The 24,267-nt window shown below is 45.9% G+C and overlaps 2 protein-coding genes across 3 annotated transcripts in view; both read right to left on the reverse strand.

Annotated features, from left to right (window-relative positions):
• The window catches only part of RMC1 (regulator of MON1-CCZ1), a 39,841-nt gene extending 37,316 nt beyond the window's left edge, over positions 1 to 2,525 (reverse strand). Inside the window, exons 1-2 of one of the 2 annotated variants that reach the window (XM_040431902.1) lie at positions 2,273 to 2,525; positions 1,410 to 1,486 (exon numbers count right to left, since the gene is read on the reverse strand). In XM_040431902.1, coding sequence (XP_040287836.1) covers positions 1,410 to 1,486; positions 2,273 to 2,374 — 179 coding nt within the window. In that variant the 5' untranslated portion in view covers positions 2,375 to 2,525. The remainder of the gene's footprint in view (positions 1 to 1,409; positions 1,487 to 2,272) is intronic. The other variant, XM_040431903.1, reaches the window with a different exon arrangement.
• A 3,739-nt stretch (positions 2,526 to 6,264) lies between these two features.
• On the reverse strand, positions 6,265 to 23,623 carry RIOK3 (RIO kinase 3). Its single transcript, XM_040431904.1, has 13 exons — positions 23,240 to 23,623; positions 20,083 to 20,204; positions 19,349 to 19,494; positions 19,155 to 19,262; positions 17,555 to 17,664; positions 15,662 to 15,805; positions 15,450 to 15,577; positions 11,695 to 11,877; positions 10,665 to 10,824; positions 10,180 to 10,260; positions 9,707 to 9,796; positions 8,465 to 8,572; positions 6,265 to 6,990 (listed from the first exon to the last, which is right to left on the reverse strand). Exons 1-13 carry the CDS (start codon positions 23,276 to 23,278, stop codon positions 6,883 to 6,885), a joined length of 1,527 nt encoding a protein of 508 aa, XP_040287838.1. The 5' UTR covers positions 23,279 to 23,623; the 3' UTR covers positions 6,265 to 6,882.
• Positions 23,624 to 24,267: the final 644 nt, after the last annotated feature.

Below are 24,267 nucleotides of genomic sequence, written 5' to 3' on the forward strand. Positions count from 1 at the left end.
GTCATAAAAGCAGTTGTGCGGAGGATGGTACATTGACATTAGACAAACACAACTCTGCTGCACTAGGGCTGAGCGAGACCAGGACCAGTGATCATGTGAGCAGACATTTGTCAGTAATCTCATTAGCGCACAGGGCGGTCAGTCTCTACAATGACATTACTATATGGACGGGTATAAGGAATCCGTTATCCTTGTGTCTTCATGTAATACAGTCACACCCCGCACACTTCATTTAACTTTCCGTCATTTAAAGTGACCCTTAAGTCCAAACGTAAAATCTGATAAACCTGGCACATGTACAGTCAGCGAAACTGGTGCCCTCCATTCCCCCCCACAAACCTTCTGTTCTGGTCCCCATCAAATTCCTTTTAAGATGGCCGCCACCATCTGAGATTTCCTACACAGGGCGCTCACGAAGAGTCTGCGCCCATCAGAGGGACGGGTCACATGACGCAGTTTTCAGAACTATCGCAGTCTATGGTTCTATTCCCACATTCCTTATTTAACGTGCCGTGGCCGACAGCCCCATACTATTGAAGGGGACCGTTTTTAATGGGCCTCATTCATAAAAGCACCATTGAAAAAAAATGGGCGTAAAAATATAAACCGCTTTGCGGTATTTATTTTTCCAACTGTCGTGTCAATGTACCCTTACGCTTTTCCTAATGCGTTCTACAAGGGAAAATCGGAGATGTGGTGGCCATCTTGAAAGGAAACTAATGAGGGACCTGAACAGAGACATCACGGGAGGAACAGAGGGCCCCAGATAGGCTGAATATACGGGTGTCAGGTAAAGTAACTTGTTAGGGTACTATCCCACTTTTTTTTTCCAGGACTGAGTTCCGTCCTAGGGGCTCTATACCGGAAAAGAACTGATCAGTTTTATCCTAATGCATTCTGAATGGAGAGTCTGTTCAGGAGGCATCAGGATGTCTTCAGTTCAGTCACTGAACGGTGTTTTGGACAGAAGAAATACTGCAGCATGCTGCAGTATGGTCTTCGTCCAAAATTCCGGATCAGTTGCCACAATGCCGGATGCGTAAAGATGTGAAAAAAAAAATACATAACGGATCCGTTTCCCCGGATGCGGATCCGTCTACAAATGCTGTCAGTTTGCATGCAGATTGCCGGATCACTGTGCCGCAAGTGTGAAAGTAGTCTTAGGCGTGTACTGATGGCCTAGCCTTACATAGGACTGATCTGCAATACCAGGCACCACAGCCGCTCCGATTTGCATAAGGGGTGCTGGAAGTCAGACTCCCAACACTCTGATACATGAAGGTCTATCTTAGGCATCAGTATTGTAGTTGAGGAGAACCCCTTCAACTCTACCGCAGGAAGTGTTCCCCATTAACCCAACATACCTAGTAACGAACCAGCAGGCAAAGTCTACCTCTGGACAATGTTACCTGAAGGAGATGGGATTCCTGTCCTCCGGCCCCTTCACCACAACTCCAGTGGCTCCACCGGACCGTACAGCAAATACCTTCCAGAGAAGAGTGCAGACAGACATGTCATCGCATAGCCAAGGGTGCTGCGGTTTTATACTATAATAGAATTCAGCCTGCCCGCTGGTAGATGCCAGGAAAGGGAGGGGGTGGCTGACAGCTCAGAGGCAGTATACATCCAAATACAAATGGCTCCCTCTAGTGGCGACTTTCTTGCCCAGACCCAGAGCAGATTATAAAGCTACACTCATGGGCAGCACGGCTACAGGGAAGTTATTGTAATGATAGGGGTGTCACAATGTGACATGCTGTGACACAACAGTGGCAAAAAATCCATCCTAGTGGGATTTTTTTTGTGACTGTTGCACTGCACCATTGACTATCATTACAAAAAGGCCACATGACTCTTCTCCGACACATGTCGCCATGTAGCTACACCCTTACGGGGTCCCACTGCTGGCAGAGGGATATTCTTATATCATGGGGAGGGCTCTCTGGCTGTTATAGGAGTAGGTTATTTTTGCACAGTATGGCGGCACGGTCTATATACACCGTATGGGTACACGATTTCAATCACTTTACAATGAGGCCAGAGATTGTGTCTATCTAGTAGTCAGTGTGCCATGCATGTTCATAATCGTACCCACCAATCCTACAAACAATACAAAGCTTATACATTTGGGTTTTCCACTTTTTACTTGTTTGGAAATGTCAGTGATCATGTGTGCCCCATAGTGAAGACCCATCACTGTGCCCTCCATATGCCGCTGCCTAGGACAGTGACTGCGGTTGCCCGCTTAGAACCCCCTTCACCAGTGGCTCACCTGCTTATTGGCCTCATCGAAGAACACGCTGTTGACACTGGTGGCTTTCTCAAACAGGACCGGCCTGTCACTGAGCTCCAGGTAGAAGTCGTCGCCTTCCATGGCTTGTACCGGCTGTGGGCTCGGTAATCACAGCGCCGCCATGCACAACCTACAGCTAATGACAGGAGACCCCGTGAAGCAGACACCCCAGTGTTACCGACAGTGTCACGCCACGCCCCCGGAGCATCACATGACCGGCCTCTTCCGCGACGTCTGCTGTGTCACGTGACCGCGCTGACGAGACCCCAGAAAAGCTCATGCGCTCGCCTGTGGGGCAGTCCACTTCTGTCCGTAGGGGTGGTGTGTGGTCACGTGCGCTCTGGAATCTCATATCCTCTCACCAGAGTATACTACTATACTGTAGAGGAGACGAGATTGTAAGGGCAAGTCATGCACAAGCGTTCTGTGCTGCGGTCCCGTGCGATAGTGTGCATATTGTAGGTATAGTGCGTTCAAGAGGAAAGCAATCCTGAGATTTAAAATATATATTTTTTTTTTTTTGATGTTGCAAAATCTGAGATCACGTGATATGCGTGTTTTTATGTTTATTAGAGCAGATATCGCATTGTAATGTGAACGCTTTCCTGAGATTAACACATGCAACTTGTCTGTGGAGACCTGTCCCCACAGCTTCATCATGGACCTCTCCCGTGTGGACGTACCCTGAAGTCTCCAGGCTGAGGCATAGCATCAGGTCCATGAAAAAAATGTGTTTGATCTGTAAAGGATCCGTGTGTCATCCGTAATCCACGGACACAATTTCAAGAGCATTTGCTGGCAACGATCTGTGATCACAGCTTGGATGCATCCGTGTTTTTTCATAGACTACAATCGGCGCGTTTGATCCGTATCACGGACCAAAGTAGTGCATGTCTCAGTGTTTTTTTTTTTTTTTTCTTCACTGACCCGGGGTCAGGAAATGTGGACAGCACGTCAGTGAAAAAATGGAAATGTGAACGAGGCCTAATGCCTCTCACAGAGCCAGGCCTAGAAATCAGATCAGTAATTGTGAGCCAAGACCAAGTGCGGGTCAGAACCGATTAGTGTTGAGTAGAGATGAGCGAACTTCTGTTTTAAGTTCGGCATCTAAAGTTCGGCTTCCGGTTAGCGGAGGATCCAGATATGGATTCCGAATTCCGTTGTGGTCCATGGTAGCGGAATCAATCATGGCCATTATTGATTCCGCTACCACGGACCACAGCGGAATTCGGAATCCATATCGGGATCCTCTGCTAACTGGAAGCCGAACTTTAGATGCCGAACTTAAAACAGAAGTTCGCTCATCTCTAGTGTTGAGCAAACTTGTGTTTTCAAGTTCGGGTTATCTACAAACTCTGGTATGGATTCTGCTACCACCGACTGTGGAGATAGATGGATCCAGATATCAAAATTATTGTTAGGAGTAGGCAACCCCACCCTTTACATTCCTGGAGGGGGTCATCACCTCTTCCAAAACGGAGATTGTAGCAATAAAAACCAGTAAGATATAACAACTTCATAGAAACCAGAGACCTCCATCATAAAATGGGAAGATGTCAGATACCAGCGTGACACAGACCAGAACCATTAGAGGGGTCAGGAGAAGGCTAGTGTCCTTTCCAGCTGAGGTCACACATGAGACCCCCATATTGCAATATACATCAAAGAAATACATGGACAAATCCATATTTGAGCCACGTGCTTCCTCCTGAGGACTCAGGCCATGTACAGCTGTGTTCAAAATAATAGCAGTGTGTTTAAAAGTGACTAAAGCTCAAAATCCTTCTAATAGCTTTTATTCCCATACACAAATGCATTGGGAACATTACACATTCTATTCCAAATCAAAACATGAAGAAAAATTATTAAATTTGTGTTGTTCCTCTAAAGAAAAAAAAAAAAAGAAAAGTAAATATTAGACTGTTCAAAAAAAATAGCAGTGTTTGTATTCTTCTTTACAAACTCAAACATTTACTATATAAACTGAAAAATGTTTGAAGATTTTGCTTTCCTTTGAATGACTGAACTAATATGTAGTTGTATGACCACTGTTTCTGAGAACGGCTGTATGTGTTACATGGAGTCAGCCGACTTCTGGTTTTCCAGCCCAGGATGATTGGACTACATTTCACAGTTCTTCTCCATTTCTTGGTTTTGGGTCAGGTATCCGGACGGGGTCGCTCCTTGCGGGGCAAATACTCCATGTAGGTAGGCAGGGTCGTAATAGCCCCTTCCCTCTAACAGGGTCTTATCAGGGAAATCGTTCCCGACCCCTGCCCACCCCTACAGCAACTCCTCCTTTGACATCTTCCTGGCTTGGTTTCCAGTAACTGTAAGCAGAAAGAATTGGAAGACGCCTCCCCTGGGATCCCGATCTGGCACCCTCCTGCTGAGCCCTATCCATCGCATTCGTCTTGGGTGAGAGCGTTCCTTTTTTATACTGGCAACACCTTGCTTTTGTCTAGGGCCACACGGGCTTGTCTTATCTGTATGTTTTTTGAATATTTTCTTTTTGTGCCATTTATTCTAACGAGTACCAATTAAATGTTACGTTTTATTCCCTCTCTCCCCTCTCTAGGGGATTAGTATTTTGCAGACTTGGTTTCCAACAAGTGGTCGTGAAAACTGTCATTACCATATTCCCTGTCCTCCTCTGACTTCACCGGTGGGAGGGAAAACATAGCGACCCTTTTTAACATGCATGGAGAAAAACAAACTGTCATTTCTTCAGGGATCACTAATTTGATGGACTGACCGATATTTCTGCTTCCCCAGGCAACCGGACTTGGGCTACTTTCACACCTGCGCTTTCCCTTTCCGCTATGGAAATCTGTCATAGGAGCTCAATAGCGGGGGGAAAACGCTTCCGTTTTGTCCCCATTCATTGTCAATGGGGACAAAACTCAACAAAATGGAGTGCACCAGAATGCACTCAGTCTCACAGGGATACACACAGCGATGCACTCTGTTAAGGGTACTTTCACACTTGCGGCAGAGGATTCCGGCAGGCAGGCACTCAGGGCTAGGATTAGGGTTTCTATAGGTGGTGTCAGTTTCCCTTTCCCTAGCTTTGAGGCCTAGTTCCTATTCCCTTGCCTCCTGTTGTCGGTGTGGTGTTCCCTCCCACATCACTTACGTGACACTGCCTACCCCAGAGGTATAGCTGGCTGCACGGCATTATGGGTGATCTCGCGTTCCCGGGCTTGTCTCAACACTTACTTTCACTTTCTAACACGTGCAGCCGCCATTTTAAGAAAAAGTAATTCGTTTCCACGAACCGCAAGGCACTTCAGATTCAGTTTAGAATCTAAGTTTTCCTAAAAGTCGGACCCAATTCCGCTTTCAATGCTTCACTTCGCTCAACATTAATAATAATAATGTCAGGGGGGAAAAAACGTTTCATGACAAATTCAGCTCCTCATTGAAGTGCTTTATATTTATATGGTGTGATCATAATCATAGCTATAGTGTATATTACCAAATATATTATTACAATATTTCCCACACCTAGGTTTTAGAGGCGGAAAATAAGAAGAAAAATAATATTTTTCATCAGACCTCCAATGAGACCTAAAATAAATAAATGAACTCCCCTCTCCTGCCCTGGAGGGCACTGCCACTCACCGCTCCCTTGTCGTCTGCTGCTGGTGCCTTGCTGCACAGTGATCTGACGTGGCACTGCATCAGGTCATAGTGCGCCACATCAAGTCACAACACGGCCCTAGCAGAAGTTGACCAGCGAGCGGCGAGTACAGCCAGCACAAGAATCACGTATTCGCCGCTCCCTGGTCCTATTATTGTGTACTACTGAGCGCTTCCAAAATGGAAGCGCTCACTAGTATTACATTCATAAGACGCACTGCCATTTTCCCCCCACTTTTGGGGGAAATAAGGTATACATTACCAAAAGTCAAATGCTGGATCCCAGCAACAACACTGCAGTACAGTAATAAAACAAAAAAAAGTGACAATCGGACGATAAGGTTTTTATTCATCATATTCTTACAGGCCTCATCCACAAATAACACCACACAGTGACTGAATGCTACATGAAAGGGTCATTAAGCACAATGTAATAATGAGAATGCTACCTGCACCTCTGCACAACAGCGCACGTTTCATTTCATAAATCAATGCCGTTAACGTAGCTAAATGCGTTCCTATTTCATGTTACACCTGGCCCATATCTGAGCACAGCTAAAAGACTGCTTCACTGAAAGTCAGCCAAGCTCGAGATCTGCTGTCAACGAAGAGTTAAAAAGACTGGTACGCGAGCCACCCTAAATGCACAGCACTCTACTCATCCCTTTACTTCAAGATGAAACAGCACCATAATATCAAGTAGAGGAGTCGAGCATAGAAACGCGCACACAGCGCTCTGCTGCTGGCGCCATCTCAGTCTCACTTGATGTTCAAGAACATAATGGGAGTTGTGTTCTCTAGGGTGCACGCCGATCTGGTTCAGCTATTCCAACCGGCATTAGGCAGGGATGTTAACCACTGCATTAATGCTGTAGGAACACAGCAGGCTATTTTTCTTCAACATTTTTTTTTTGTGCTTTTATGTAATGCGAATGTAGCACCGGGGGTTATTCATCAAAGAATGGCGGAGGGCCGTCATCATCCTCCTGGAACATTGAAATCTTCTTTCCATGATTCTGGACATGGTCTTCATTTTCTTTCTCCAGGGCTTCAATCTAAAGGGACAAAAGCAAGGCTTTCATAGGACCGTATACTGCAAGAGAAATCCTGCACACTGACTTTTTATTTCTTTTCTAAGAGGTCATTCACACGGCATTTGCAGTGTATGTTGAGAATGTGCAAGGAAAGACACAGGTATATAATGTACCCATAGGCCCCGATTCACCTAATGGAGGCTGAAAGACCTCAGTCAGGCTTGTATACACTGGTATATGTTCTTTTTGCTGTACAGAAGAGTGTAATAGTCTACGCTCTATGGCAAACATCCAGTTAAGGCTACTTTCACACTAGCGTTCGGGGCTCCGCTTGTGAGTTCCGTTTGAAGGGGCTCACAAGCGGCCCCGAACGGATCCGTCCAGCCCTAATGCATTCTGAGTGGATGCGGATCCGCTCAGAATGCATCAGTCTGGCTCCGTTTGTCCTCCGCTCAGCAGGCGGACACCTGAACGCAGCTTGCAGCGTTCGGGTGTCCGCCTGGCCGTGCGGAGGCAAACGGATGCGTCCAGACTTACAATGTAAGTCAATGGGGACGGATCCGTTTGAAGTTGACACAATATGGCTCAATTTTCAAACGGATCCGTCCCCCATTGACTTTCAATGTATTTTATTTTTTTTTTTTGTTCATGGTAATGCAAACTGATCCGTTCTGAACGGATCTAAGCGTTTGCATTATAGGAGCGGATCCGTCTGTGCAGATACCAGACGGACCCGCTCTGAACGCAAGTGTGAAAGTAGCCTAAGATTACACTAGTCTGAGGAAAACAAGGAAAAAATATGCAGAGCAGTGTAGTGTTTTTTTTAACATGGGAGATCCTCCTACTTATACCTCCATCTCATGCAGCACGATATGAAATAAAAAAAAAGGCCCCATGGTATAGGGGCGGGGGGGTCAATCTTACAGAAGGCGGGGCACCAAAAGTAGATGGGACCAGCAATACCACACAGTGCAGCACAAAATACTGCCGCCCTCGCTGCAAGGTTCAACTGTATCCCAGTCCTGATGACTGACACAGCTGAATGCAGAAGGGCCCCTGTGGCTGCCAGTCATGAGCACAGGTACCTGATGCTCCTAGAATTAATTACTACTGAGAGCATGAGATCATTATGTATCCAGCTTGCGGTCACGAGGAGGGCTCGGGTGGGCCCGTGGACATCTGCCCGTAGAGAATTTTCCCTGTACGTCATGACTAGTATCAACTAGCGTGGGCGCGGCTAAACTCTGTTCACTTGAATGGAGCTTAGCCCCGCCCACGCTAGTTGATACTAGTCATGACGTCAGTGGGCCGGCGGCCCGGCGGTAAACAGTGAGAAGGCCGCGGCGCTGCTGGAGCGCCGCTGCCTTCTCAAACAGCTGATCTTCGGGGGTCCCGGGCGTCGGACCCCCGCCGATCAGAAGCTGATGATCTATCTAGAGGATAGATCATCAGTTAAATGAAAGTGAAGAACACCTTTAATTGTTAAATTAGTTACCTCTGCCATAAAGTCCGCTTGATTGTCAGATGCAATATCTAGCCCAGACACCATATTAAAAAGATCACGTTCACTGGGTGTCTCCGAAACACCACATTTCTGGAAGAACTATTTAAGAGAAAAAAAAAGGTCATTACAGTGCAGAGCTGTGGATGTGAAGGGGACATCTTCAATGTGAATTATTAAAGGGGTTGTCTGGGTTCAGAGCTGAACCCGGACATACCCATAATTTCACCCAGGCAGCCCCCCCTGATGAAATGCTCCAATGCTCTCCCCTGCCCTGCGCTGTCTTTTTTATTTACTATAACACATAGCCGGGCGGAGCCTTCTGCCCAGCAGTGTGTTCGGTGACTTCACCGGCTCTGATGGGCGGGCTTTAGCGCTGCCCTAGCCGTTTTACAGGCTAGGGCAGCGCTACTAAAGCCCGCCCATCAGTGCCGGTGACGTCACTGGGCTCACTGCTGGGTGGAAGCCTCTGCCTGGCAGCCCCCATGGAGAGCCCAGTTCGTCACCGGAACTCCAGAAAATGCTCCGATGCTCAAGTCAGGGGGGGCTGCCTGGGTGAAAATGGGGATATGTCCAGGTTCAGCTCTGAACCTGGACAACCCCTTTAAGGTTACCTACATAGATCTGCCCTGACTGCACTATACACCACAGATACATCATACACTGCACTGACAATACTCATAAGGTGCACATACACTGCAATACTGAACATAGCTGACATGAGTCAGGTTCACTGGGGTGAGATTCATTAGGAATCCATGAGGAAAAAAACCAAAAAAACGATTTGCTTTCATATGAAATCGGAGGAAAAAAGGTTCAGTATGGGCCCAATGCAATCCCAAAACAGACACTAAAATGCATTTTTACGGCAATGCGAAAAACGTCTGTTCTAGAGACAGGTGAGACCTGATAATTGAGGGTGGAAGTTGGACCCTGCGCGATCTGATGATATTGATAACCATCAACAAATGTCTTAAAATGGGATTCTGGACCTGTTCGGTTGATCCTAATGACAAGTGCTCGCTCTCCTCCCACATCAAATCACAAAAAATTCTGGTTCATTAGAATCCAAACGTTTTGAAAAATCTGGGATTGACTTTAGAATTGATTCGCTCATCACTATTGATGACCTATTCTAAGGATAAGACATCCATAGTAAACTTCTGGAAACCCCCTATGAATTACAGTGCATTTCTTACCCAAATCAATAACTGTTCCATTTCAGCCCTTCCTTACCTGGGAAACATTCCTACAGTCTCTGTACAGAAACTCCAGCCCATGGGGGTGAGTGGGTTCCACGGACTGACTCACATCAATCAGCCACACCTGCCAAGAAAGGAGTTTTGTATTACGTTTTAGCACGAAGGACGCTATTACACATGTGGCCGAGCCGTGGCAACTAGACCGCGATTACTCAGGAGGCCAAAGCAAGTACGGATGTGTCCTGCCTTCAGCTGTGACCCCTGTGCTGTTGCTCGGCCACACGCATGCAATAAGCGCCCTTATAAATAGATGCATGTTTGTAAATCATGATGTACCTAGGCTATGCCAGTCATTCATATAATGGTACTAGTAACGCATTTAAATTAGTAATCATTGCCCGATCACTGGGGCATCACAAAAGGAGCTGAAACCACATAAAACAACCCGACACGTGAAGGCTAAACATAAATACCTATTTCTAAAAAATGAAGCCACAGTATAGTTACCTTCCCCTCATGCCATAACATGTTATATTCACTCAGATCGGCATGTACAAGGTTGCACTTGTCATAGAGTTGTTTCATCATCTTGAAAAGAAGAAGGAAATAATTAAGGCGCGGAGACTGTACATAATCTAAGTTTTATGACAGGCTAAAATAGTTCCGCTGACAGATTAACTAGGCCAAGGGAAAATTAGAAAAGAGCACCCGTACCGCGAAACGTGAACAATCTGCATGGACTTATTTTGCAGAAGATTTCATTCATTTTAATGCAAATGTTAAAACCTGACAAACTCCCTTGGGGCCTCCACAACTTACCCTTATACCATTTAATCTTTATAGATTTTTTTTCTATACCTTGTGATTTTTTTTTCACTGCACTTCCGAAGCGGAATTTTGTCTAGGCTGCAGTAATCATCCAGCGGGTTATAATGTACATTTTATTATGTAGAACAAAAGTCTGACATAACAGATACAAACTAGTTACTTACAGTGAGAACCTGGTAATAGGCAGCTTTGGAGTCCTCCAGGCTCAGTTTGGCTTCTTTTAGTGTGGGAGCGGGAATCTGATCCTTCCCAATGAAGGACATGACCAGAATATGCTTCTTTAACATGACAACTGCTGGACACGGAATACCAGCCTTTTCCATTCTGTGTAAATAGAAAATGTTTAATATATATATCTATATATACACACATACATACATATACACATAATATTGATGACCTAATCAGATCAGCGGGGGTCTGACCGTGCTATCTTTAAAATTAAGTGTTCTCTCAGGGCAGTACGTGTTCTCTCAGGGCAGCACACGTCCCCATTTATTTTAATGTGTGTAATCAGACAGTGTTTTAGCACAGTCCGTGGGTCCGTGTTTTTAGCACGGATGCATACTCTATTTTGCCCGTGTTCACGGATCCATCACGTCCATGGATCTGTGAAAACCATGGATGCAACACGGATGCCATCCGTGTTGCATGGATCATTAAGAAGAGATGCTTTGAAAGTTATTTTTCAGCTGTTCAGTGAAACACGGATGGCACACAGACAGCAAAAAAAAGACCCAACATGGATCCTTCACGGACAGCTTTACGGATGCATCACCGACTACCTTCTCACGGATTTGAGCACGGACATTGGTGTGTGAATGAGGCTTTACTTGTGCGTCTCCAGAGGAGGGAGCGCTTGTACGAGCGCCGCTACCTCTTTGAACAGGTGATCTGCGGGGATGCCAGGAGTCAGAATCCAACCAATCTGATATTGATGACCTATCCTACGGACAGGTCATCAATACTGTAGTACTGCACAAACCCTTTAACATTACATAACTTTTTGGAAGAGATTCAGTATAAGTAGTCATTAATTCATTGAAATCCCTGCTCTCTATGCTTGTAAGTCCAGAGGGTTGTCCTCCTCTGGGACTGACAACCATCTCTATGCATGTTCAAACATAGCAAGTTGCTGCCCACGGCACTTTTTTTCCACAGGTCACCAGGTTGCAGTTTTATAAACGGTCTTACCTCTTCAGGTTATGCTTTTCCTTTTCTGCCCACATGCGAATAATTTTACGTGGATTGAGCTTGCTGAAGCGATCCTTGAATCTATAGTCATCCTTGATGTATTTGTCCCGATTCTTGAACTCATTTAGGGTGGTCTTGAATACCTTGAGGGCACATTCAGAAGGCACTTCATGATCTTCCATACTAAATAGGAAAATAAAAAGACACATTACAAATCTATCATTAGATGACAACAACCCTATCTTAGGTTCAAGGGTATACTCGCATAAAATGCCTAGCTAGTCTCACTCACCTATAAAAACTAAAGTAATCAGCAGTTATCAGACACTTCCCTGTAGGCCAGGGATCAGCAACCTCCAGCACTCCAGCTTTTCTGTAACTACAACTCCCAGAATGCTCCATTCACTTCTATGGGAGTTACAAGAACATCTGAGCACAGTGTGCATGCTGGGAGTTGTAGGTTTACAGCAGATGGAGGGCCAAATGTTGCTGATCCTTGGTCTAGGATTAGAACATTAAATATAAAGCAACTTCAGCCCATTTCATCAGCCCTTACTACAACACCAAGATATGAACACGTCTGTAAGAAAAGGGAATGGCTCGCCTATATTTTTTGCTAATTAAAACCAGATACTGACAGTTCTGTAATCTATTTTAATTTTTCTACTGTAGAATTTTGTATTTTCTGTACATGATTATGGGGCAGCCATCTTGCCTGAGCTGCTGTTAACAGCGTTCAGAGATATGCTTTACCACATGGACCATAGGAATCTGTAGTCTGGAGATGACTCATTGACTTCTATGGGACAGTTTTGTTAGCATGCTCTGAGACCTGTGTTGGTCATTATTCAGCAAGGGGGCGACCTGTGACCATCACCTATAGTAAATGGTGTGATTCTGTGTTATCTGCCTCCAGCTATATAATATCGGTTTAATCTGTCATTGTAATCCTGCTATTTAATGCAAAGATCTATGTAACCATACATAGATAACCCCTGACCACCGGTCATTTGTGGGCTTTATTCCTAGACCACCAGCTTTCTACGACTGCACGGATGGTTCATGAGAGCCGGGCCCTGCTCTAACAGACTGGCAGAAGCGCCGAGCCGGGCCCTGCTCTAACAGACTGGCAGAAGCGCCAATCCGGGTCTTTTAACCCCTTAGATGATGCGGTCAATACCAGCAGTGGCATCTATATGGTTACAGAAGGAGCACAATCCCTATCTCCCACAAAAAAGATCGCGGGGTGCTGATGTATTAACATAGCAGCTTAAAGGGAACCTGTCATCCACTTTATGCTGCCTGTACTGTAGTACTAAAGTAGTGACAGAAATGCTGATTTCAGCGGTGTGTCACTCATCAGCTAAAAGTAAGTGGTTGCTGAGAACCAGCATCATAATCATGGCAGCCCAGGCCTTGAAAAGAGTCCCGGCCACCTGAGAAGAGTCCTGGTTAGTCCTGAATTCCTGCTCTCCTGCCCACCTGCTGATGACTGACCGGCTTCTACCTAGTTTTCTCCTTTTCTCTCTAGGAGAGAACTGCCAATCATCAGCAGATGGACGGGGAGAGCAGGACATTATGAATAACCAGGACTCTTCTCAGGTAGACTGGACTCTTCTCAAGGCCTGGGCTGCAATGATTATGATGCTGGTTCTCAGCAACCACTTACTTTTAGCTCATGAGTGACACAGCGCTGACATCAGCATTTCTGTCCCTATGTTATACTGCCCTCAGTACAGTCAGCATAAAGTTGATGACAGGTTCACTTTAAGGCAATGAAGGCCCCCAGCCCTGACTCTCTGGCGCAGCCTGCTGGTGGATGTCAATATGGCAATGACAGAATAATACATTGCATAAGCAATGCAATGTATTATGGGACTGATCAAAAGATTGCCTACTAAAGTCCCCTTATGGGATTAATGAATAGTTCTAAAAGTAAAAAAAAAAGGTTTTATTAAGGCTTATTGCACACAACAGTATATTTTCACGGTCCGCAAAACGGGGTCCCGTTTTTCCGTGATCCGTGACCGTTTTTTCGTCCGTGGGTCTTCCTTGATTTTTGGAGGATCCACGGACATGAAAAAAAAAGTAGTTTTGGTGTCCGCCTGGCCGTGCGGAGCCAAACAGATCCGTCCTGAATTACAATGCAAGTCAATGGGGACGGATCCGTTTGACGTTGACACAATATGGTGCAATTTCAAACGGATCCGTCCCCCATTGACTTTCAATGTGAAGTCAGGAGTTAATATACCATCGGATCAGAGTTTTCTCCAATCCGATGGTATATTTTAACTTGAAGCGTCCCCATCACCATGGGAACGCCTCTATGTTAGAATATACCGTCGGATTTGAGTTACATCGTGAAACTCAAATCCGACAGTATATTCTAACACAGAGGCGTTCCCATGGTGATGGGGACGCTTCAGGTTAGAATATACTAAAAGAACTGTGTACATGACTGCCCCCTGCTGCCTGGCAGGTGCTGCCAGGCAGCAGGGGGCAGACCCCCCCCCCGCCCCCCCCCCCCCCCCTGTAGTTAACACATTGGTGGCCAGTGGGCCATCCTCCCTCCCCTGTAGTTAACTCGTTGGTGGCCAGTGGGCCCTCTCCCCTCCCTCCCCCTCCTAATTAAAATCTCCCCCCCATCATTGGTGGCAGCGGAGTGTACCGATCGGAGTCCCAGTTTAATCGCTGGGGCTCCGATCGGTAACCATGGCAACCAGGACGCTACTGCTGTCCCGGTTGCCATGGTTACTTAGCAATTTGTAGAACCATTATACTTACCTGCGAGCTGCGATCTCTGCGTCTGGCCGGGAGCTCCTCCTACTGGTAAGTGACAGGTCCGGCCGGGAGCTCCTCCTACTGGTAAGTGACAGGTCATGTCACTTACCAGTAGCAATGTGTTAACTACAGGGGGGGGGCCCACTGGCCACTAATGTGTTAACTACAGGGGGGCAGCAGGGGGCAGTAATGTACACAGTTCTTTTAGTATATTCTAACCTGAAGCGTCCCCATCACCATGGGGACGCCTCTGTGTTAGAATATACTGTCGGTTCTGAGTTTTCACGAAGTGAAAACTCAGCTATGAAAAAGCTTTTATGCAGACGGATCTTCGGATCCGTCTGTATAAAAAGTAACCTACGGCCACGGATCACGGACACGGATGCCAATCTTGTGTGCATCCGTGTTCTTTCACGGACCCATTGACTTGAATGGGTCCGTGAACGGTTGGCCGTGAAAAAAAATAGGACAGGTCATATTTTTTTCATGGCCAGGAAACACGGATCACGGATGCGGCTGCAAAACGGTGCATTTTCAGTTTTTTCCACGGACCCATTGAAAGTCAATGGGTCCGCGAAAAACGGCACAACGGCCACGGGTGCACACAACGGTCGTGTGCAGGAGGCCTAAATAAAACATTTCCAAATTGAAAAATACACTTTTTCCATTGAAAAAATAAACTTTTCAATGAAAATATTTACTAAAATAAAATCCCCTCTGCAAATTAGCAGTTTTCTCCAAACCCCCCCCCCCTTTCCAAGTATGTTTTCACCAAAATGGTGCCATTAAAAAGTAGACTTGTCCCACAAACAAAACAAGCCCTCATACAGCTGCAACATCAGAAAAATAAAAAAAGTTATAGCTCTTGGAAGGTAACCATCAAAAAAAAAAAAAAAAAAAACACGGCCACTAATGCCCAAAATGCATGCAAGGGGAAGGAGTTAAAGAAGCTACTCAGAATCATGGCAACTTACCTTCCCCCATTTGCATGAAAAACAACAGACTCTTTCCCAGTGCTCACACAGCCGTTGATAGTATCCAGAATCCCAGCATTCACCATCTTATATAAGAGCAGTCTGGTCTTTGGGTCCACTACTTTCTCCTGTAGCATAAAACAGAAGGTAAATGCAGTAAAGCAGCCATGGAAAGTAGACGCCAGTGATAGGAAATAGACAGGCCTACTTACAGCAGTGGAGACTTCCTTCTTGTCATGCAGTCTGGCACTCTTACGCTGTTCAGAAATCGAGTGCTGCTTCAACACATTAAAAACTTGGTTGGACAGTTTTAAGTCCATTCCAATTCCATCTCCGACCTGAAACTCTGGAGTAAACTAGAAAAGACAGATTTTAAGTTAAAGAAGCACTCCGGCAATGTCTTTTTTGAATACATAATGCTACCTTCACTAGGAATATTCTAGCAGTGTTTTTGTTTCATCCTAGCTCAGTTGCATCCATACATTCAATGCTTTAATTATAGGTATCTGGTCACGTGAAACAGGTGGTCCATCTCTCCTGTGTGGCTGACTTCCTGTGAACTACAGGATTACATCATCACTAGTGTTGAGCAAACCTGTGTTTTAAGTTCGGCGTCTAAAGTTCAGGTTATCGAAGAATCAGGTTATGGATTCTAAATTCCGTTATGGTCCGTGGTAGCGGAAACCATAACGCGATTCTTCGATAACCCGAACTTTAGATGCCGAACTTAAAACACAAGTTCGCTCAACACTAATCATCCCGTTTCAAACCCCACCAAGCAGCTCTCAGACTCCTTCCCACCAAACTCTGTTCTCTATTACGAGCCCGCAATTGTATGGAGTAGGCTGCTGCGGTGAGCCGGCTACATACGTGGTGGGTGGCAGCTGTATAATACAGCAGGCATCCAGCCGCAATGCTGGGGAATGGCGATCACGCCGAACCCCATCATTTAACCCCGCAGCAGGGGGTATGGGCCCCCCCCCATTCACGTGATTGATGAGGGTTCCAGCAGTAGGACACCCACCGATCTGATAGTTATACCCTATCTTGTGGATAGGGAAATAACTTTTACCTACCGGAATACCCCTTTAACTAAGAAGGAAAAGAAAAATTATAAACCAAAACTAAAAATATTAAAAGTTTAAATCACCTCCCTTTCCCAATTTTCCATATAAAAATATATAAACAATAAAAAAATAAACATATAAAAGGTATCGCCAATTTTGAAAATGTCTGAACTACTAAAATATCTTTAAAATTTTCCTGTGCGGTGAATGCCATAACGGGGGGGGGGGGGGGTACGACAACAAATAAATTAAAACTTACGATTGGCAATTTTTTTTTGTCCACTTGTCCCCCCAAAAAGGCGTACATACTACAAAAATGGTACCAATAAAAACTACAGCAAAAAACAAGCCCTCATGCAGCTATGTAGACCGAAATATTAAAATGGTATGGCTGTCAGAAAATAGTGACGCAAAGAAAATGTTTTTTTTTTTTTTTTTAAGTAATAAAACAATAAAAACTATACAATATTGAGCAGCAGAATAGGCACCTCATGTCATTTTTAACAGTGAACACAGTGAGGTCAAAACCTTGGCGGAATTGTGTTTTGTTTTTCAATTTTACTCCACAAATAATAATTTTTCCTGTTTTCCAATATAAAACATGGTAAATTAAATGGGGTCATAAAAAAAAAAATGCATTTTGTCCCGCAAAAAAAAAATAAGCTCTCATATGGCTATGTGAACAGAAAAATAAAAAAAAGTTATGGCTATTGGAATGTGGGGAGGAAAAATCAAAACTGTAAAAATGAAAATTGGCCCAGTCTTTAAAGGCTTAATAACAGCCCATGCTGCACTATATAGAATTTTTGGGGCCGGAGTTCTTCTTTAAAAGTCTCAAAGTTGATACTAGAATTGCAATATACAAATCATGTCTTCTCATACTTGCTGCCCTCGCCCAGTGCAGAACAAACGACGCTGGATATGTCAAGCTTAGAGGCGAGTTTTTTAGAAAACTAGTCGTAGTATAAAAATGATAAAATAAGTATTCTATGTAATCACCAGCTATATGTCTATGAACACTACGAGACAAATACTTACATTTTCCATGCGAGCAGTGTTCTTCCTCCCACAAACCACTTCATCATGTTTTGTTGTTATGTCCTTGCCTTTTCCTATGAACCCTTTCTTTGGTGTGGTGGTGGGCTTATCTACAGACAAAATGAATTGGCCAGTAAAAGGTTTGTCTCACTTTTTCCCCCCGAAAGTGATGTTAGGAGCAGAGCCCTTTTACACCGGTTGATAGAGTGGTCAATGATCAGCAGATTATCCCCAATGTATTGGGATGAATGATCACCATTGTGTTTGTTTGTCCCCATAAGAACAAATAGTTTTTTGGCTGCAAATCCCTGTTTATCTAGGATGATAGAGTGGACAACGATCGGTAATGAACGTCCATTCCCAATCAGTGCCCACTGGTTAGCTGCATATACATGCAGCAGATCATCCTCACTGTATGGGGATGAATGATCGCAACTGTGTTTGTTCGTTCCCATAAGAATGAAGAGTTGGCTGCACAGGGCAATGTGCTGCTGACAATGAGATGAGGCACAAGCAATTGGATCAACCAAGTGTTTGTAAGGTGATTGCCGACACATTAAGGCCTCTTGCACACGAACGTGTGTGCCCCGTGGCCGAACACCCACCGTGGGTCAGCCGCAGTGGATCGCGGACCCATTCACTTGCACTCCGTAGGGCTCCGTTCAGCCTCTCCGGATTTGCGGACCCATTGAAGTGAATGGGTCCGCATCCGTGATACGGAATGCACGCGGAACGGTGCCTGTGTATTGCAGATCCGTAAATGCGGTGCACAATGCGGCCACGGGGCGCACACGTTCGTGTGCAAAAGGCCTAATGCTGACCAACAAGTGTGCTTTCCTGATAACTGGCCCATGTAAAGGGGCCTTAAACCTGGTCATACACAAGTTGTTGGACCAGCGTTTCTCCCGATTCCACCCTATATATGCAAGACTGACTAATCGTACACGTTTATTACAATAGGGAGCAGAGAATAAACCTCTGCCAGCAGTATCGCTCTGGCGCCAAAGAATCGGGGATGTTGAAATGCAACATGTTTAATCCCTTTTTACCACGATATTTGCTGTTGGTAGTCAGGAAGCCCATACACATAAGACATCCTAAACGTAGAAAAAGCTGAATTTTTATAGTTCTTGCCTGGCACACAGCATAAGGTGTATCACAAAAGAAAAAAAAGAAAATTATTTCAATTCAGGGACATTGACTAAGCCCTTTAAGCCCCTATTGTGATGTATAAAAGTCGCACATTATAATGCTCGCCATATGTGTGCCAAAATTTGTGACTTTTTAGGCTTCTTGGCACTTTTCTGAAGTGGCAAAAAAAAGGGGGTGGGGCATCACTCGGCCCACCGGATTTACTATGCCGTAAGTTATAGCTGAAGTCTGCACCGGCCCCTGGCTGGCGTAGACTTCCGTGTCTGGCACACGACAGGGCAGAGATGCGCCTAGTTTATTAAGAGGCCTCTTCCTCTCTATAAATTAGGTACACCTCACCCCAGCGTAGGGAGATCAAGACTGGCGTATGGGTATGCTGGTCTTAAAAAGTCTCCCGCATTGCCTGCAGTTATTCTTCAAGGTGGGCCAGAAGAATATCACCTCTTACCAGCTTTGTAGGGGTCATGGCGGGTGTCCTGCCAATCCACTTCGTCTTCTGAACTCTCACTGTCTTCACAAGGGTGCACCTTTCGGTAGTTTTCAAAAGAGATTGAAACTAGGGCGAGAAAGAGTCCAGTCATTGTAATAGCCGCCTGGGCCGTTTATCTATCTCTGCTGGCACAGCTGCCCGCGTCTCCTCACCTTTACTGTCACCGTTAAATTTCTTCTCCTCTCTGCTCAGTTGGGCGTCGTATTCCTTGTCAAACTGCATCTGCAGCATCTGAGCCAATACTTCATCACTGGAGGTATCAACGTTCTCGGCAGTTATGAAAGCCCCGTCATCACAGCTACAGGGGGATAAAGCGCAGGCAGCCATTAGCACCCATCAGTTCAACAATATAACCAAGAGGATTCAATTTAGTCCCAGCCCCAACCAGGGTCGGACTGGCCCACCAGAACATCCTCCAATGGGCCCAAGCTCTGACAATAATGGACCCCTAGTAAACGGGGCCCTTAAAGGGGTTGTCCGGGTACAGAGCTGAACCCGGACATATCCCCATTATCACCCAGGCAGCCCCCCCCTGACTTGAGCATCGGAGCAGTTCATGCTAACATCAGGGGGCACGTCTGGGTGATATGATGGGCACGTCTGGGTGATATGATGGGCACGTCTGGGTGATATGATGGGCACGTCTGGGTGATATGATGGGCACGTCTGGGTGATATGATGGGCACGTCTGGGTGATATGATGGGCACGTCTGGGTGATATGATGGGCACGTCTGGGTGATATGATGGGCACGTCTGGGTGATATGATGGGCACGTCTGGGTGATATGATGGGCACGTCTGGGTGATATGATGGGCACGTCTGGGTGATATGATGGGTATGTCTGGGTTGTGTCTGACTTGTAGGCACTCTCAAGGCTGGACTTACATTATTTCTGGTTGGGACACGTGGCTCTGTTCTTCCAGCTGCAGCTCTCTGGCAAGCTCCTCACTCATGACATCTGCCAGTGAGCACTGGGTCGCAGGTTCTGCAGGTAAACCCCATGGGCTCTATGAGGGAAAATAATGTCGTTTATGCACAAATTGAGAAGCATCGGCTCGCGTATCTACATTAGCTCTACACAAATCTAAGACAATAACTAGCTCTTCTTTACATAACTCACTCAATACAATTCACTTAAAGGGGTTGTCACATGAAAAAAAAAAACATTCTACGGTTTTCAAACCAGCACCTAGATCTGAAAACTTTTGCTATTGCGTGGAATTAGAAATTTTGCATAGCCACTGAAATCTATCTGTATAGCGCCACCTGCTGTTTGCTCTTTTTCTCATCTCTCTGTCCTGCCATTTATGGCTGGTTGGTTTGTGAATACTGTCATCATGGACGGCCATGCCGCAAGTTAAAATGTCAAATCAGTGATTTATTTCGACTGCAATCTGTGGCCTGGACCGAGCTGTCACTGGTGGGATGCAGATCTGTCGGCCTGAATGACTTTTCAAATACAGCCCCCAATGGGATCGGTCACGTTTGTTCAGGTCAGAAAAAGAGTGGACAGCCAGCAGAATATGGTCCAAGCTGGCCTTTTCAGCCGTTCAAAATCTCCAGTGTATGTCCGGCTTCACTAAATAAAGCTATTGACCCTTTACACCCAGATATCTGACCAGACCAATACCAATCTAAACTGGTGTCTTCTCTGCCGGAATATCTGTCTGCCAACCACAATGATTGTAGTGTGTAAGCCGCATCTGAAAGGCAACCCCATTAGGGAGGCTCTAATCAGGGCTTCCATTGCAGATTCCACCAAAAAGGTGGGCCCCCGAATGGACTCCATTATAGTCAATGGGTCTGTTCGTGTCAGTTATGTGCCGGATCAAACAGAGCTCGTCCCCATAAAAAACAGGGAGTAGATGTATATATCAGCGTTCCTAAGTGGTGCAAGTGTCAGGTTTTGATACTCTATGGCCAATATATATATATTTTTAGTGAAGATATATCAAAGGTCAGAGTTACATGGCTCCTCGGAGAATATATTAGGTATTCACGTGCCAGAAAACCTTTAGCGAATCAAGAATTACCAAGAAGTGTAGTTTCCCTTATGCATATTAAAGGGGTTGTCCGGGCTTTCTATATTGACGACCTATCCTTAGGATAGGTCATCATTATCAGGTCGGCAGGGGTCCGACACCTGACAGCCCCACCGATCAGCTGTATGAATAGCAGGCACGCAAGTGGGCACATGAAGAAGAGATTTAAATGGCTAAATGAGGTTGTACTGAGTCTTTCCCCATAAAGCTGTATATCAATCACTCTGCTGATCTCCGCCAGATGGCACTGCATGGTGTGGGGACAGGGCAGTCCAAAGTCTCCAGTGACAGCCTTCTAATCTGCAGTGACTCAGCGTCATTAAGGACGGGGGTTTTCCTAAAGAGAAGAAAACGTCACCTCCATGCAATCACGTCACACACGACAATCTGGGCGTCAGAAGACTATGGGGAGATTTATCAAAACTGGTGGAAAGGGAACCTGGCCCAGCGCTGAATAGGGGGAAGCAAAACAATACTCCCTAATAAGAACTAGTAGACTGACTGGGTCTCACTAGCCATAGCTACACTAACTACCAAATCGGTGGGTTTAGCCTGACATTGATCTAATGTGTATCGCAGCTTAAAGGGGTTGTCCGCTTTCCCATATTAAAGTAGCACCCCCCCCCACCACCCACAAAATGTTTTATTCTCTGACCTGCTAGAAATGTAAATGATGTAATCTGTAACGAAGGTAATTTTCTTACCAGACTGTATTTGTGAGTTATAACCTCTCTTCTGATCCTCAGCTGTGTCATGTGACCAGCGCCCTGACAGTAAAGTCTTGCCACGGCTCGGTTCACATTGCATGCACAGTGTATATGACGGCACATTCACCAGACATTAAAGGCGTTGTATCACCTCAGACACTGGGGACATACTGCTAGGATATGAACCCATTATCTGATAGGTGTGGGTCCCATTCACTTCTATGGGACTGCCAAAAATAGCCGAGCACTGGCTCAGCTATTTCTGTAAACCCCATAGAAGCAAATGGAGTGGTGGCTGCGCTTGCGCAGTGCGCTCTCCATTAGTTTCAATGGGACTGCCAAAACTAAAGGCGCTCCCAAGAATGAATGGAGGGCGGCCGTGCATGCGCAGTGCAGCCTCCTTCACTTTGCCAGCTCCGTTTTAAAGATATCAGAAATTGGGGGCTTTTATCCTAGCGATATGCCCCCAGTGTCTGAGGTAAGACAACCCCTTTAATCACAGATACCAGGCAGTCATCATAAAGTGCAAGAACCAGCCCGATTACATGATCCCCATCCTCAGTGTGGATCAGTAGTGGTGCCAAGAGCTGGACCCCCATAATCGATCATTGATGACCTAAGGGTAGGCTGTCAGTTTTAAAGGACTACTATGCTGTCCTCATGAGCTGCTGACAGCTCCCCTTTAAAGGGAACCTGTCACCCGGATTTTGTGTATAGAGCTGAGGACATGGGTTGCTAGATGGCCGCCAGCACATCCGCAATACCCAGTCCCCATAGCTCTGTGTGCTTTTATTGTGTATAAAAACCCATTTGATACATATGCAAATTAACCTGAGATGAGTCCTGTCCCTGACTTATCTCAGGGACAGGACTCATCTCAGGTAATTTGCATATGTATCAAATGGGTTTTTATACACAATAAAAGCACACAGAGCTATGGGGACTGGGTATTGCGGATGTGCTGGCGGCCATCTAGCAACCCATGTCCTCAGCTCTATACACAATATCCCGGTGACAGGTTCCCTTTAAAGCGAAGCTGTCAGCAGCTCATGAGGACAGCACAGTACTGACAGACACACCGATCTCAGCGTCCTTACAGTAAGTAGTGACCAAGAACCAGCATCATAATGGTCACAGCCCCGGCCTGGAACAGAGTCCACCGCCCACCTGCTGATGATTGACAGTTCTCATCAGCCGGGACTCTTCTCAGGCCGCCATGATTCTGAAGCTGACTTCTTTGATCATAAAGCTGATGCCCGGTTCCCTTCCGCCGCCCGGGCCCCTGTCACTCACCGGCCGGGCTCCCGGTGCTATGATCCCCACTTGCTCCATCTTCTCATTCAGGCTCGGGCCGGACGGAGAGGCCAGTGCGGCTGATACGGGGTGAGCACGATGTATTGTTGCTGAAGAGCGGGATGTGCCCGGACTTGCCAGGTAGTCGGAGGTAGGGCCTGAGATAAGAGGAGGAGCCCTGTGTGTGGGTAACACTAGATTATCACACGGAGCTCTGCTCGGTCACCGACTACAAGCTTCTGCCGGGGATCTTCAGCAACGAACGAACAGTCGACTGTCAGGTGTCAGCTCTTCAGCTTCAATGTGCTCAGCCCCTCCTCTCCTACCGGTGTCTCACAAAACAGCGCGGTGCCTGCTGGGAACTGCAAACCCAGACCCGCCCTCAGCCGGGACACGTGACTGTCAAATCCATGACGTAATCATTCTCTCATCGCCCAGAAACGCCGTCGCTAGAGGGAAAACGTATTCACTGGGTGCAGTCTGCATACACAGCTCTGTACTGGTCAGTGTATCATGTAGTTCAGGGGTCCACGCGGGAGCACCGTGCTAGTGATAGGGTCTTCAGTTCTATTTGAAAGGCATACACTGTGAGGACTAATGTAAGTCTTCAGAAAAATGGCTGCCTGTTTATGTTGTTATATATATCTCCATGTCCTCTAGTGCAGCCATCTCCTCAGACTATGTTCAGGCAGGGTTGGAGATTTAAGAGCTTTATCACACTGGCGCTTTTATCCTCTATGACCTATCACTGCCGCTGCGGTACCACAGCTGTACCGCCACTGCTGCAAAATGCAGGAAAACTAATATCAATAATATGGTTCCGTGCGACAATACCCCACACTTCCTACAATACCAGTCCAACGCGTTTCGTATAATCGTTATCCTTCATCAGGGATGTAGACTGTTTCTCCTAGTATTCCTTAAATTCGAAGAAAATGTATTAGAATCCAGCTTCCCATAAAAAATAAAATCCAAACATCAAACACTGGAGCTGTCTGCGCGTTTCAGACCTACAAATGTTGGTCCTT

The sequence above is a fragment of the Bufo bufo genome, chromosome 5 (genome assembly GCF_905171765.1).
Source record: "Bufo bufo chromosome 5, aBufBuf1.1, whole genome shotgun sequence".
NCBI lineage: Eukaryota > Metazoa > Chordata > Amphibia > Anura > Bufonidae > Bufo > Bufo bufo.